Below are 14,682 nucleotides of genomic sequence, written 5' to 3' on the forward strand. Positions count from 1 at the left end.
CCTTTCTGACCGCTCTTAAAAAACAAGATCAAGCAACTAAAATAGTAAGCCTCATTCTACCAAGGACTTTAAGAAGTAGAAGGGCAATGTTACCCTCTCCTGGTTTGAAGAATGAAAGATTCCTGCTTTGGGGAGCAGTGAGCAAACAGAATTTGTTTCTATCTATCAGCAGGCACTTTTCTCTTGTTGAGCAAGTTGCTGCTGACTGGGAAAATAACACTATTTTTCTGCAACATTGCAGAGAAAATGAAAAGAATGTGATTCCCTGCACCCAAGCCAGAAACAAAATATTTATCAGTGAGTCCCACTGACCTTTAGAAAGTACCACAACTTATTCCAGAATATGATTCAAATGCTTAGTGGCAGCAGAAAACATTCATAGCAGGGCCTACATTGGCAAACAGAATGCTTCTGTATTCTGCCACTTTTTTTTTTATCTCAGGATCTCCTTGGTTTTAAAAACTGAAATCACAAACTGCTGAGTCACAGCAGGAATCAAAGTGGTGCTAATCAAGTTGGATTCTTAAAAAGAATGGTTCCAATAGAAGTACATTAAATAAATACAGTTGATACTTGCAGACAAGTTATTCTTAACAGTGCCTGCCTGCAAGGCTGGTCCTGCTAAGAATCAGCATTAAACCACTCCTCCTAGATTAATTCTTCTACGTGGCCAAAATTGGAAAAACTAGCAAAGTGAAGTCTTGCTTGAATCATTTAGAATCAATGTAGGCTAGACTACCTGAACTACAAAAGATCACTAGATCGCAACAGAGAGTTAACTGTAAGTTAAGTGTTTTATGGATCCCTTTGCTATGATGTAGGAGTTGTCTGGAGGTCTGGAATCCATTTATGATTGCCCTAACACATGTTCCCTAACTGGAAACCAAAGTGGGAACATGGAACCACCAGACTACAGGCCGATTGTCAGGCCCACTCATCCCACAAAGCCTCCAGTAACATATCTCCATCAAAGAACCTGCCTTCCATTTTACTTCCCCCTTCCCCATGACCTTGTATTTTCTGTTTGTTCTGCAAGATCAAAATGGATGGTTCTTGCAGAAGCTGATCTTTCCAATGCTTAAGAAATCCTCATCTTTATAAACTGTGGGAAACTGAAATGGGAAAAGACAGTTGGACTGTATGGCCCAGGAAACAGAAATGAATTAGGAGGAATAACCTCTCCATTTTTGCCAATCCAATGCATTGCCAATTTTCAAACAATCAAACTGATGGAGCACACAGAAATCACAAGATGGAGCACAAAGAAATCAAATCAGCTATATTATTGATAGTAGGAAGAATTCAATTATAACAACAAATACATGATTCAAGGGTTGGCTGTGCCACTGACTATGATCTGCTCACATGCAAGTTTCAAGTCAAGCTAAAACCAAATACATAGGTACAAAATAGGTGGCACTTGGCTTAACAGTATGTGAGAGAGATCTAGATGTCCTAGTGGACCATCACTTAAGTATGAATCACCTATATGCTGCAGTTGCCAAAAAAGACAATGCATTCCTGGGCTGCATCAAGAGATGGATAACATCAAAAACACATAAAGTGATATTACCACCTTGTACTGCACTAGTGAGGCTACACTTTGAATATTACACCTAGTTCTGGTTACCATCAGAGGTGGGTTGCTCCTGGTTCGGCCCAGATTGGGAGAACCGGTAGTGACGGTGGCAGGAGGCTCTGCCTACCTGCCCGGACAATTCTGCACATGTGCAGAAGCATCACATGCGTGCATATGAGTAAATAGATAGTAAAAAAATTGGAAAGCCACCACTGGTTATCATGATACAAAAAAATATCCTGAGACCCTAGGGAGTGTGCAGTAAGATAATAAGGGCCTGGCAACTAAATAATATGAGCAACGGTTGAGGCAGCTAGCTATGTCTAACTTATCAAAGAAAATGGTTAGTTGGACATGTTAACTTGAAGGGTTGTCATAGAGAACAGTGGACTGGCTTATTCGCTGTCCCTACTTACACCAATGCAATTGAAAAAGAATACATTTCTTTCTTAACCCCCCCCTCTTTTCAAAGGGTTGAGGTGAAGTTTACTTAACTTGCATTACTTCTTCAAGGTTACACACATACACTTTTCCCCTTATCAAACTGAGCCTCTCTTCCCATATTTCCATATGGATGAAGCTGGAAAATCTTCCTTCCTGTATAGCCTTTGGTGCTCTTGGAACTTGGTTATTTGCTTCCAGATGGTTCATTACTTGACTAGCTATCATAATCAGCGCTAATAAATGTTGGCTTTGCTCCCTGTTTATCTATCGTTGCTTGCCCTGCCAGGGTTATAGGGAGGCATGGTTTTCTCCTTGGTAGTTCCTTGATTAGAACATTCTTTTCTGCTTGTTTGAATGTTATTAATTTTTATAGAAAATATTATTATTAATAATTAATATATTAATTCCTGCTCATCTGGGCATTGGCTTTTTTCTTTTTTTTTTAGTTTTTTATCGTCTCTTTTAAATGGTTTGTAAATGTGGTTATGTGTCTAATGATGGATAATTTGAATGTCAAGCTTCCAGGAATTTATAACAATTTTGGGTTTAGCTTGCTCTGGCATTTATTTATTAAATTTGTGTGTCATCCATTTTGCCATACAGTAACTCTGAGCAGCTTACAACCTTAAAGGATGCTGTTTCCCAGCTGAAACTATGGTCGAGATTAATATACTTTCACATTTCTTCTGATTGCTAGTTGTGCCGATGGATGTGCTTTGCTAATCTTCTCCTTATCCTATAAAGTGGCTCAGTCCTTATGTTGTCCATAATTCCTAATTTTTTCTACTAGAATAGGGCTGCTAGATTTTTATGTTTGATAAGAGGTTCTGAAAGGCCTTAGTTGGTTTGGGTGCTATGATAATAGTGTGGTTGTAACTGTATGTTGGTTGTTTGATATGATTTTGGTGTATGACAATGTATTCCTTTCATATCCTATCCTATTGGTTGTACTGTAATGGTCTGAGTAGTCAGTGACTTTTTTTAATAAAGTTTTTGTGTGGGAATCTGTTTTGTTAGATGTTGTACAGGCAATCTGGTTCCTTTTTCATGGTGTTTGCAATGTAATGTTCTTACCTAGTTCTCTTGTAGAAGTTGAGAAATGAAACACTTGGTTAGTGGGGTTATTATTCCAAGAACTTGCATTTCTAATTTGCAGTTGTTTCTTTTGCTGATGATGGTATTTAGAAAGGATAGTGTGTTGTCATTTTTCTTCCCAAAGCTAATTTGATAGAGAAGATATTTGTATGCTTCCCTGCTTTCAACTTTTCATGTCTGTTCCCTAGGTAGGGGCAAAATTTGCCATTTATTTACAATAGTTGCAGCAGGGCCATGTGATCACCATTTGCAACTCTCTAGCCAACTTCCCACAAGCAGTCAATGGGATTCACTTAATGGCCACATGGTTCACTTAACAACTACAATGATCCACTTAACCATGGCAAAATGGTTGCATAATGGGTAGGATTCATTAACCACCTTGCTTAGCAACAGAAATTCTGATTCCAATTGTTCCATAAATCAAGGACTATCTGTAAGCACTTGACCAATTATATCCTGATAAAAAAAACCTTTGATCTTATTTTTTCTACTTCAACTTTAGTGGAGTTTTATCGTCATATAGCCATATATCCCATGACACCATTTTACTTCAGCACTGCTTCCCAATGTATGTCTGCTCTCAAAACACTTTGGTGTGTCTTCTCCAAGAGTTATTTTCCCATCTCATAAATTCTATTTAATGTCAACTGCTCAGTCCATTTTTAGGTTTCCAATCCAAGACACCAATATCTTTAACAGCTATAACAGTAATCACATTCATTTTAGCTATTATAATTCCTTAGCTGTCAACTACTCATCCATTGTTCTCTTTTGCCCCAGAATCTACTGAAAGTAATGAGGTTTGGAAATTAATGCCAATTAAATGTCTCTTCCTGCTTCTCCTGTGAATACTATATTACCGGCTTTGAAATCTTCTCTTGCTAGTTCCTTATCAGCAAAGCAAAGCACCAACTGTTTGTTTGGGTATCTGCATGGATACATGAAGAGCCAGGCAGCAGCTGTAGTAGACAGCAGGCTTATCACAATCACTGTTCTGATTTACTTTTCTTCAACTTAATTGTTTCAGGCTATTACAATTTTGCATTATGCAGTTATTTACCCCTAATTTATTTTTTGTTTCCTTAGCACTCATGTACATGTCAGCTGAAGATAATCCTACATGAGAAGAGTCCTGCAGAATCAGGCTAAGGATCTATCTCCATTCTGTACTGACTAACCAAAAATATTCAGGAAGCGGCTTATCATGTGGCATTTGAAATAAGCTGCTGGGATTTAAAAGGGCAAAAACAGCCATTATATCTAACTGGCATTGGTAGCACCTGGTCCCTTTTTTAAAACCAACACCCAACTGCCTCAATGTCAGAACATAGACAACTCCATAGTTTTTGCATTTTATAAATGTCAATTCTAGTCCATGAAAACTTGAAAAGAACTAATTGATCTTTAAAAATGTTAATATCTATTAAGGTACTTCAAAGAATCATCCTATGTAAACTAGGCTAACTACTTTAAAAATCTCACAAAATCTCTAGAAGTTTGCAATCATCTTACTTTCCTCAGACTAAACCAGTCCCATTTTTTAAAAAAAATATCCCCCCCCCCATGTACTTGTAAAAGTAATTTATTTGGCTGATCTGGTCTACAAAAAAATATGCCATGATATAATGTGTTGTTATTTAAGATGTCAGGGATCACTTTGCTTCTTTATATAACTCAGGATAGTACATTTTTCCTCTCTTCTCTCTCTTCAGAGGGTTCAGTATTGCAATCTTGAATGCCACGAAGACAAACCCACTATTGGGCGTAAGCAGAATTGTAAGCAGTTGTAGGACATTTAACAGACCGGTAGCCATCTCCCCCCCCGCCCCCCACAATTTTTTTTTTGCTTGTAATGCTGCAATCAAAACCACCGAGCAGAGATTTCCGTATTTTCCATACTTGGAAAAGCAGCGCAATGTTATGCATATTAACCAAGGAATCGATCCAATCCACTCACGACGGTATTCGGAGTGAAAGGATTGGACTCCGCACGATTTCAGCCTGATTCTTCCAACCCAATATGTTTTTTTTTTACGGCAGTCGGTGGAAAAACTGGTACTAAAGTGTGTGGGAGGGAGGGAGTGGGGAGAGACTGATGACGACTGAGAAGAGCAGCCGCCGGTAAGGCAAACCTCAACAGGAACTCCCGGGGTTTGCCGCCGCTTAGTCAGGGAATTCCATGTAGCAGGGGGAGGGGCACCTCTCAAGAGAAGCTCTTTTCCGCACTCTTACTTCCGGGTTTACTAATCACAGGACATGCGCGGACTCTTCTCTCTCTTTCTCTCACCCTTGACCCAATCGCTCAGGCCAACCCATCGACAATAGCGTAGGAGGGGGGACTATCACCCGATCGTTTCCCCAACTACAATTCTGGGGCTTATTCGCCGAGGAATGCTGTCCGTTTTTTAAAAAATCCCAGCCATCCCGCTTCTTTAAAATAAAAGCTCTGCTTTCCGCCTTAGCCTTCTGCGGCTTCTCCGATGCCTCCCCTTTATTCTCCGAGTGTTGGTACGCTCCACTTGAAGCCGAGCCTTGCGGGCGGACAAGACCACCCTACTCGCCTGAGGGGAGGAGCTGAGGGCATTGTTGAGTCAGGGGGGCTCGCGCTAACCGCGGGGATGGCATGTGGTGGGCCCGTCACAACCCTCCGGTAGCCTCCGCCCGCAGCTCAGTGTCACCTCAAGCACCAAAGGGCGCGGCTGCCTCTCTTTCTGCCGCCGCCGTTTACCGCCGCCGCCGCCTCTTCTTCACCCACCCACCTAGCCGTCTCCGTAGTGGTAGCGTCCGACTCCCAGCTGACCGGCCTGGAATCCCGGCTTCGAGTCCTGGCCTGGATCCTCTTGCCTTGAGCTGCCCCTTCCCCTGCCCTGACCCTGAACACCGGTGCCGCCGCCGCCGCCGCCGCCATGGGAGACGCCGGCAGCGAGCGCAGCAAAGCCCCCAGCTTACCGCCCCGTTGCCCCTGCGGGTTCTGGGGGTAAGTAAAACGAGGGTTAGGGGGGAGGAGGAGGGGGGGGAGAGGAGGAAGAGACCTTGCAAAAAGGCCTGTTCGGAGTTGGGCGTGGGGCGCTTCCTAGGCTTGGCCTTCCTCCGGACTCGGATAATGCGTGCTTCAGAGGGAATGACGGCCATAGTTCTTGGCCCGGCTTGGAGTCCGGGTAGGCTCGGCTCTTCCTTGGCCTTCCGAGACTCCATACTCTTCTTCTGACATTGGGGGGCGAGGGGGGCTCTTTCCCAGACCTGCGCCTGTAGTGGGAGTTGCATGTAGAAGAGCTGGGTGGGGGAGAGGAAGTGGGGCTCGAAGACCCAGCCAGCTTGGCCTCAAGGGGGTGAGGAAAGGGCGTAGGGCAGTGGTTCCCGACGTGGGGTCCACGCCCCGCAGGGGGGGGGGCAATTTGATTTTAATGGGGGGCAATTTGAACCTTGTTTAACCAAGTTAATGGCCTTTAAGCTTCCTCCGCGTGAGTAGTCTTCACTTTTTGAGTACAGTAAGCATATGTCACGGGTGGGGTGGGGGGGCATCCAGATTTTGGAGATGCCTAGTGGGGCATGGCTGAAAAAAGGTTGGGAACCACTGGCACAGGGAGAGAGGGGAGGGTGGAAAAAAAGAAGCCACTATTGTCTTCTGAGCTTCTCCCGTCCTTCTGTATTTTTGTGGCACTTAACCGAATCGGATTTTTATCCGTGTTTTTTTTTCTTCCTCGCTTCCCTTATGATTGGCATGTGTGGTTTATTCTCTGCTATTGCAATATGTCAACTTTGTCTTCCTTTCCCAGGTGTGACATCTTCTTCTATAACCTCCTTCATATAAATGGACAGGACTTTCTCGAGAAGGGAATATAGTTTTGAACTCTTTTTCTTGCTGCTATTTGGTTTTCTTTTTACCCCAAAACTCAAAAAAAGTTTAATGGTTGTTTCAATTTTGAGTTTCTCAGCTGAATGCAGTAAGCCCAAGAATGATGACACTGGCATAAAAAGAAAGTGTTCCTTTCTTTCTTGATAAAGGACCTTCCCATTTAAAGAAGACTTTTTGGACTATGTAAATAGAGATGGAATGCTAATAGATACACACTATGATGAAAAAACAGGTTTCTATTTTTACCCTTAAAAAAAACTTTTGAACAATACTAAATGTAAATACTTGATAAACTTTTAATAGCTCCCTTTAGGAGTTGCCTATGAATCTTGGAAAAATAACCAATATGGTTGTCATAGCAATATGAATTATAATTGAAACAAATAGTAAAAAGTTATGCATTTAGTTTCACATGTGAAATTAGGCAGGCATTAAATACTCGGGTTTGTACATCTTAAGCATGTGTATCATAAGCCAGAACTAGTTTGTGCATCATAAGCCAGAATTGTTAACTGAAACTGCTAAAAACAACTTGGAATTTTCTCTGGCTTGTTTAATGCTTGTTTTATTGGGTTTCTTAGATTATTTTCTCATAATACAACAATCAGAACCACAACCTTAGATTGGTTATTTTTTAAAAGCAACAAACTAGGATCACAGTTTGAGAGATGCTAAATAAAATGTGCTAGTTTGCTTAAAGTACTTCTACCAGCAGTTTCGGAACATGGTAATAAACTGAATTACATGAATACAGGGAATTTTTAATTTGTCTCTTCAAGAAATGCTAACTACTCAGAAAATGTATTCTAGTTAATGATACTTAATATGAGTTAGTATTAGAGAAACTAACTAGTACTGTGTACAGCTGTACAAGTAGTTATTGTTTAGGTTTAAATAGCAACAGTGTTAATAGGCTTAACACTGGTTTTCATTCAACAATATCCTTTATATTTGCATCCCTGTTACTGTGTTAAATATTTTCTTCATTTTCATATAGGCTATCTGAAACAGAAAATTTTCTAAATTTTGCTTTCATTACATTAATTACTCTAAACCAATTACAAAACTAGGGATAATTGTGCATTCTGACTGAGATATTGTGGTTACCATGTATAATCATAGGAAATTGAAGTGATAAGCTATCTTTTAAAGTAGGTGTTTTCACAATTGGACATGGAAACTTCAAAGAAAAGTAGTGTTTTAGATTTGATATATGTGTAAAGTTTGATTGTACTACATTGATTGAATGTTATGTTCCTGCATTAGGTTATTACTAGCATGGTTGAACATTTATATTCTTGGGTTTGGAATCAAAGATTAAATACTTTTGCTGGCAATAAAAAATTGTAAGGAGACAGCTGTTCACTAGAATAGAATAGAATTCTTTATGGCCAAGTGTGATTGGACATCCACAGAATTTGTCTTTGGTGCATATGCTCTGGTACATAAAAGAGAAGATACATTCATCAATCATAAAAGTACAGCATTTAATAATAGTCATAGGGTATAAATAAACAATCAAGAAATAATATCAATATAAATTGTAAGGATTTGTGAAATTATAAACTTCATCAGGTTACTGCTGTTAGAAGCCAATATTGATAGTTCTGCATAGTTCTTCCGATTATAGTGTTGAGGGGAATTATTAATGTGGTTTTCTTTCATAAACACAATTGTGTTGTCTAATGGTTTTTAATGTATAATAAATTCTTGATAAACTTTAAATAGTTTTCGTATTCTACAACTGAATTTTCAATTTATCACTTTTCTTGAAGCCATCCTTTATTACCTATTCTTATTTGTCATTTTATTTAACATATTTGTGCTTGTTCCATTTTCAAATAATACTTGATGCATATTAACTGAATGATTCTGGGATTTTCTATTGCCTTTGTAATAGAATAAGCATTTATTAATAAATCAGACTGTGTGTGTGTGTGTGAGAGAGAGAGAGAAAGAGAGAAATGACTAGCACCTGAGTAGACCTCTCCCTAGCCAGCCAGCAACTATGGGTGTAAAAGCTGAGTAGAGAGGCAGCTCTCTCTGTGTGTTTGATGGAAACTAAAACTAAAAAACTAAACTTAAAACTAAAACAGTCTAAAGCAGCCTAAGGCAAATTTACTGTTACTGTTCTCCTGAACTAGGGCTCACAGTAGTAGTAGTAGTGGAGGAACAGGAGTTATAGTAGATTAGGGAAGAGTGGTATAGTAAACAGTGAGTACACACCTTTGGATATTTGTGAGTATGTTGCCTGGAGGCCAGGTAGGGTTGTGTTGGCTTTCTTGGAGGCTTGGAGTCCACTAACCTGGAAATGCATATAAAACTCATGAGAGTCTGTTTAATGTTTTCCCAGTTATATATTTATAAGTAATGCATTCCAAGACTTCTGGTCAAATTAGTAATATGTTTTGTTTTTTTTAGTTGTTTAAATTCATTTTTAAATCAAGGAATCCAATAAAAGAGAATGTACTCTGTTGGAATATACCATGCAGGTAGTCCTCGCCCTATGATCATTCATTTAGTGACTGTTCAAAGTTACAACAGGGCTGAAATTGTGACATGACCAATCCTCACATTTATGACCTTTGTAGCATTCCACAGTCACATGATCATGATCTGAGCACAATTATGACTGTGATGCATTCTTGGATCACATGATTGCATTTGCAAGCTTCCCAGCTGGTTTCTGACAACAAAGTCAATGGGGAAGCTTATAGGGAAAATCTCAAATTGTGATCAAGTGATGTCTCACTTGTCTCACTTACCACTTATGTGACAAAAAAAGGTAAAATTGGATGCCTAGCTCAACAACTGCATCCAATTTCCCAGTCTTCATTGTGGTTGTAAATTGAATATTATCTGTATTCCAATAGAAGATGATAAACCAAGCAATATATGGATCAGGTTGAACACTGGGACAAACCTTGAAGAAATTCAATGTTAAAGTAATTGTAAAAATAACCAAAAGTGAGTTTTGTTTATCAGTAATATTGCTCAAGACATATTCTTGGGGATGAGAGACTTTACGGGAAAAGAGTAGGAGGAATTCCTAAATGGGGTTAGGCATTTCTAATCACTGTGATTTTCTCAGTCTTGAAGTAGGCTAGCTGACTTGTTTATATTGTGTGTTCAGAAGACTTGAGACAAAAGACAAAATCCCTTGGCACCACTTACTGCAGGGTATATTTGTGTTTTCCAGCCAAGCCAAATGCCTTAGATCCAGATACATAAATCTGCTTTTCTTTGTGATATACAACATAATTGCCAATATTTGAAGACTGGCAACTTTTCCAGGTTAAGATCTATTTTCTAGTCTCCATAAGGGAAAAAATGCTGCTGAAAAAGAAATTATGCAAACAGAATTTTGAAAGCCATTCAAGGCAACTGGCGCATATTCAGCTAAAAAAACATAAAGACCTGTTAAATACTTTGCTGTCATAAGTCATTCTTTGTGTATTTGCATTTATACACAATTATGTTTGCCCAATGTTTTCAACTTGATTGTTAAACTATATATTTACATATTATTTATTTACACACACACATATACCCCTGTACACACATACACGGACACATATTTATATATTTATATGCATCTATCAACCATAAAAGTTGAATGAGATATATGTGCACTTAAAGCTATCACAACTGGCCCACTAGTTCATTTATGTTTACAAATCTTTGGGGAGCTGGGAGAGTAATACTAGTCTTAATTTCTTTTTGTAATTATTTTCATTAAAATTTGTGTATTTATCAAAGACTCACATTTGATAATGCAACTGAAATCTCAGTTATATTTGCTATAAGTACTTCCCAAAGGTATCCTTTTCGGACTTAAGAATTGGTGTAGTCTTTGCTTTAGAGTGTGTGTGTGTGTGTGTGTGTGTATGTATATGTATATGTGTTGCATTTGTGCTGATAAATAAATAAAGGGAGACTAGTATAGATCTATTTCAAGCTATTCAGCTCTCATCAGCTAGCCATACCCTTACTGTGATTCGAACCTGGGCTGTATTACATATTAGGCAGTTGTATTAGCTACTAGGCCACAGGCTCTCCTCCTTTATCAGCTACATATGTATATGTATATATAATACACACACACACACATGCACAAAATAATACTGGTCTTAAGTAATTACACTGATATTATATATCAGAGAAAGGTGAAGCTTTTCCAGTGAAGCTTATACCTACTACTTTAGTTGGAATCAAAATTTCAGGGTAATTTTCAAGTCATGAACTACTTTCTTTATGGGAAGTGTGTCCTGATTGAGAATAATTTCTGAATTTCCCTGCTGTTCATTGACAATCAGCTTCATTTGGTAGCACTTAATTTGAGTTAATTGCACCCAATCCATACCCTCAGGCTCCAAACACTGATTCATGTCTTTTTTGGAACCTTTGGCTTGAAACCCTCCACTCATAAAGTGAATCACTCTTATATGATGCTTCTTGCAGTCAGTCCTGAAGGGTACCAATAGACCAGGACGAGTGCAGTTCCCCCTACCCAGGTCCTAATGTTAATTATTAGAGAGACCAATACTGTATTAGCTTCACCGAAGACCTGAATCCTCACTGAAAATTGTACTTGATTTGCTGCATTCCCCATAAAGGAAAGATTGTAGACTGGCCAAAAATTATCAAGCATGGACAGATCAAGGGAAAACTTCACTAGGCATAAATGGGAACCTTTGCTTTGTTCATTGCTCTGAATATCTTTTGAGACACTTCATTTCTCTTAGCTCTTTGGTAATCGAAGAAGTCACATGGAAGTAGACAGAAGGCTGGCTGGAGCAATCTCACCCAATCTTCTGGTTATTTATTTTTATGTTTTATAGATCAACTACACAAGAAACAGTTCTAAACTGCAAAGAAGTTTACTACTTTTGCAGATATCTAGGGTTTCCACGATCTGTAATCTGACATGAAAGTTATCTGATTATGTCAAAGGAAGATGTTAATATTCTCCATATTCAGGTCATGTCTCAGCTATTTCACAATAAGGGCTAGAACAAGTGCATGTCCATAAATCAAATGTGCCTTTTGAAAATTACATACAGTAGTACTTGGAAGTTCTAAGGGCAATATTAATATAATTTATGGTGATAATGTTAACTTCAGTTAACAAAATTCTAAGTCGTAATAAAAGCTGGAAAAAGTGTTAATCTTATATTCCTGTTATCTTCTGATAAACTACTGAAAAACTAGGGATATAATTCATTAATCTATTCTTAATACTATAAAAGCTTTGGGAATGACCTGAATTTATTTCATTAAGTTGGATAGTATTTTTGCAGGCCAAGTTGAACATATACAAATCTTTCTGGTCTTGCTGAACTATGTTCCAGCACCTTCAACCAATAGTAAAAAATACTTTATCTGATTTGGAATGCAACAACCAGACAGTATGGATGTTAATTTCTTTTTTGTTCACTCAACACTTCAATTGCAATTCATGGTACTGATTTTCTCTTCATTTTTTAATCCTATGTTTTAGGAACAGATTACCTGCAAGATTGCTTAAACTATGTGTAATCTGCCTGTTCAGTTTCCTGAGATATACTCCTGGGCAAGGAAATGCTAATATAAAGAAATCGAAAAGTAGATCTTTCGCAGTATCACCCATTCTGTGAATAGTTTCCCCCAAAATACCATAAGGATATTCTGCCTGTAATATGAGAAGAATCTCTCTCCTGGCCTTCTCCTAGGACAAAAGGATAAGGACTCATAGGTCTTAGGGAGTTCAGCCCAGAGTCTCTTGTATCTGCCCAACAACTCAACGCTAATTCCCTGCTTGATTTACGGTTTAATCACATTTAGAGGACCATGAATTTCCATACTTTGGGATGCATAGCATAAGGTTATTTAAGAAATTAGCCCAGTTTGTTTCACTATCATCAGTTTTAAGAAATTTCCTTTTAACTTCTTTGTATATGAACTCTACTCTTAACAGGACTAACTTATAATTTTGCTAATACTGTAAAAGAATAGCCGATTTAAAAAGAGTTATCAGCGGCAAGCTGTTAGTGTTTGCACTTTGCTCAGTTGTTCTTTTCCCCCCAACATGAATGATGAAAAGATTATTGATTTCTTAACTCTTGGAACAGTATTTGGTTGACTAAGTCTATTTATTTGAGGAATTTGTTCCTTTATATGTAAACTGGAATTAACACTTACAAGACTAAGGTCTCTTCTAAAGATGAAGTAATAAACTAAGAAAAAGCCAATTTGTTAAGATGGGTTGAATTTATTCTCTAATAGTACTGCATAATATAATATCCTTGGCAGGTCAGAGATTTGATTATCTTAGTTTCTTGCTGATGGACCAGGAGATTGCAGATAATACAGTGCAGTTCTGTGTCAGAACTATGATCAAACAAACAATTCTCCATTGAGGTGACACTGAGTTTTATCTATCTAGGTTCTCTTAATAGATTCTATAATCTTTTCCCTCTTTTTCTTTTCCTTCTCTCTGCCTCCCTCTTTTTTTTAACTTTTTCTTTTACACATACTATATTCTGTGTTTAATTTGGTTGTTTCTTCATTATAGTTGATTAGATCATAACAGTCATAATCCCAATAAACCTTAGCAGCTCTTCAACAAATGAGGAAATCCTCAGTTAACATTAGCAATTGGGACTGGAATTGCTGTCACTAACAATGTGAATGTTCGTAGGTGTGAAAATGGTCATAAGTCACTTTTTTCATTGCAACTTCCAATGAATAGAATAACAGTGGAGGTCTTCTAGTCCAACCCCCTGCTTAGGCAGGATACCCTACACCACTTCAGACAAATGGCTATCCCAACATCTTCAAGACTTCCAGTGTTGTGGCATTCACAACTCTGGAGGCAAGCTGTTCCACTGATTAATTGTTCTAACTATCAGGAAATTTCTTCTTAGTTCTAAGTTGTTTCTCTCCTTGATTAGTTTCCACCTATTGCTTGTCCTACCCTCAGGTGCTTTGGAGAATAGTTTGACTTTCTCTTCTTCCTGGCAAACCTATCAGAACACTGCTATCATGTCACCCCTAGTCCTTCTTTTCATAAGACTAGACATATCCAGTTCCAGCAAACGCTCTTTATATATTTTATCCTCAACTCCCCTAATCTTGTTGCTCTTCTCTGCACTCTTTCTAGAATCTCAACATCTTTTTGCATCCGTGGCAACCAAACTGGATGCAGTATTCCAAGTGTGGCCTTACCAATGTGTGGAATTATAAAGTGGTATTAACACGTCACATGATCTAGATTCTATCCCTCTGTTTATGCACCTAGAACTGTGTTGGCGGTTTTGGCAGCTGCATCACATTGCTGGTGCATATTTGAAGTGATTGTCCATTGGGACTCTAAGATCCCTTCACAGTCACCACTATTGAGCAAGGTACCACATATTCTGTACCTGTGCATTTTGTTTTCTTACCTAAATGTAAAACCTTTCCTTTTTCACCTTTGAATTTCATTTTGTTAGATAGTGCCCAATGTTGAAGTCTCTCAAGATCCTTCTGTATTTTAAGGCTATCTTCCTGAGTGTTGGCTATTCCTGCTAGCTTGGTGTCGTCTGCAAATTTGATGAGTTCCTCATGCATCCCCTCTTCCAAATCATTGATGAATGTGTTGAAGAATGCTGTGCCTAAAACAGAGCCCCAGGTACCCCACTGCATACATCTTTCCATGTAGATGCAGTTCCATTGAGGATTACAT

The 14,682-nt window shown here is 38.6% G+C and overlaps 1 protein-coding gene across 1 annotated transcript in view; it reads left to right on the plus strand.

The window, feature by feature from the left end:
* Positions 1–5,685: 5,685 nt before the first annotated feature.
* ZFAND3 (zinc finger AN1-type containing 3) overlaps positions 5,686–14,682 on the plus strand; it is a 104,560-nt gene continuing 95,563 nt past the window's right edge. Inside the window, exon 1 of the mRNA XM_032215857.1 lies at positions 5,686–6,098. Coding sequence (XP_032071748.1) covers positions 6,028–6,098 — 71 coding nt within the window. The 5' untranslated portion in view covers positions 5,686–6,027. The remainder of the gene's footprint in view (positions 6,099–14,682) is intronic.

Source organism: Thamnophis elegans, chromosome 4, assembly GCF_009769535.1.
Source record: "Thamnophis elegans isolate rThaEle1 chromosome 4, rThaEle1.pri, whole genome shotgun sequence".
Classification (NCBI taxonomy): domain Eukaryota; kingdom Metazoa; phylum Chordata; class Lepidosauria; order Squamata; family Colubridae; genus Thamnophis; species Thamnophis elegans.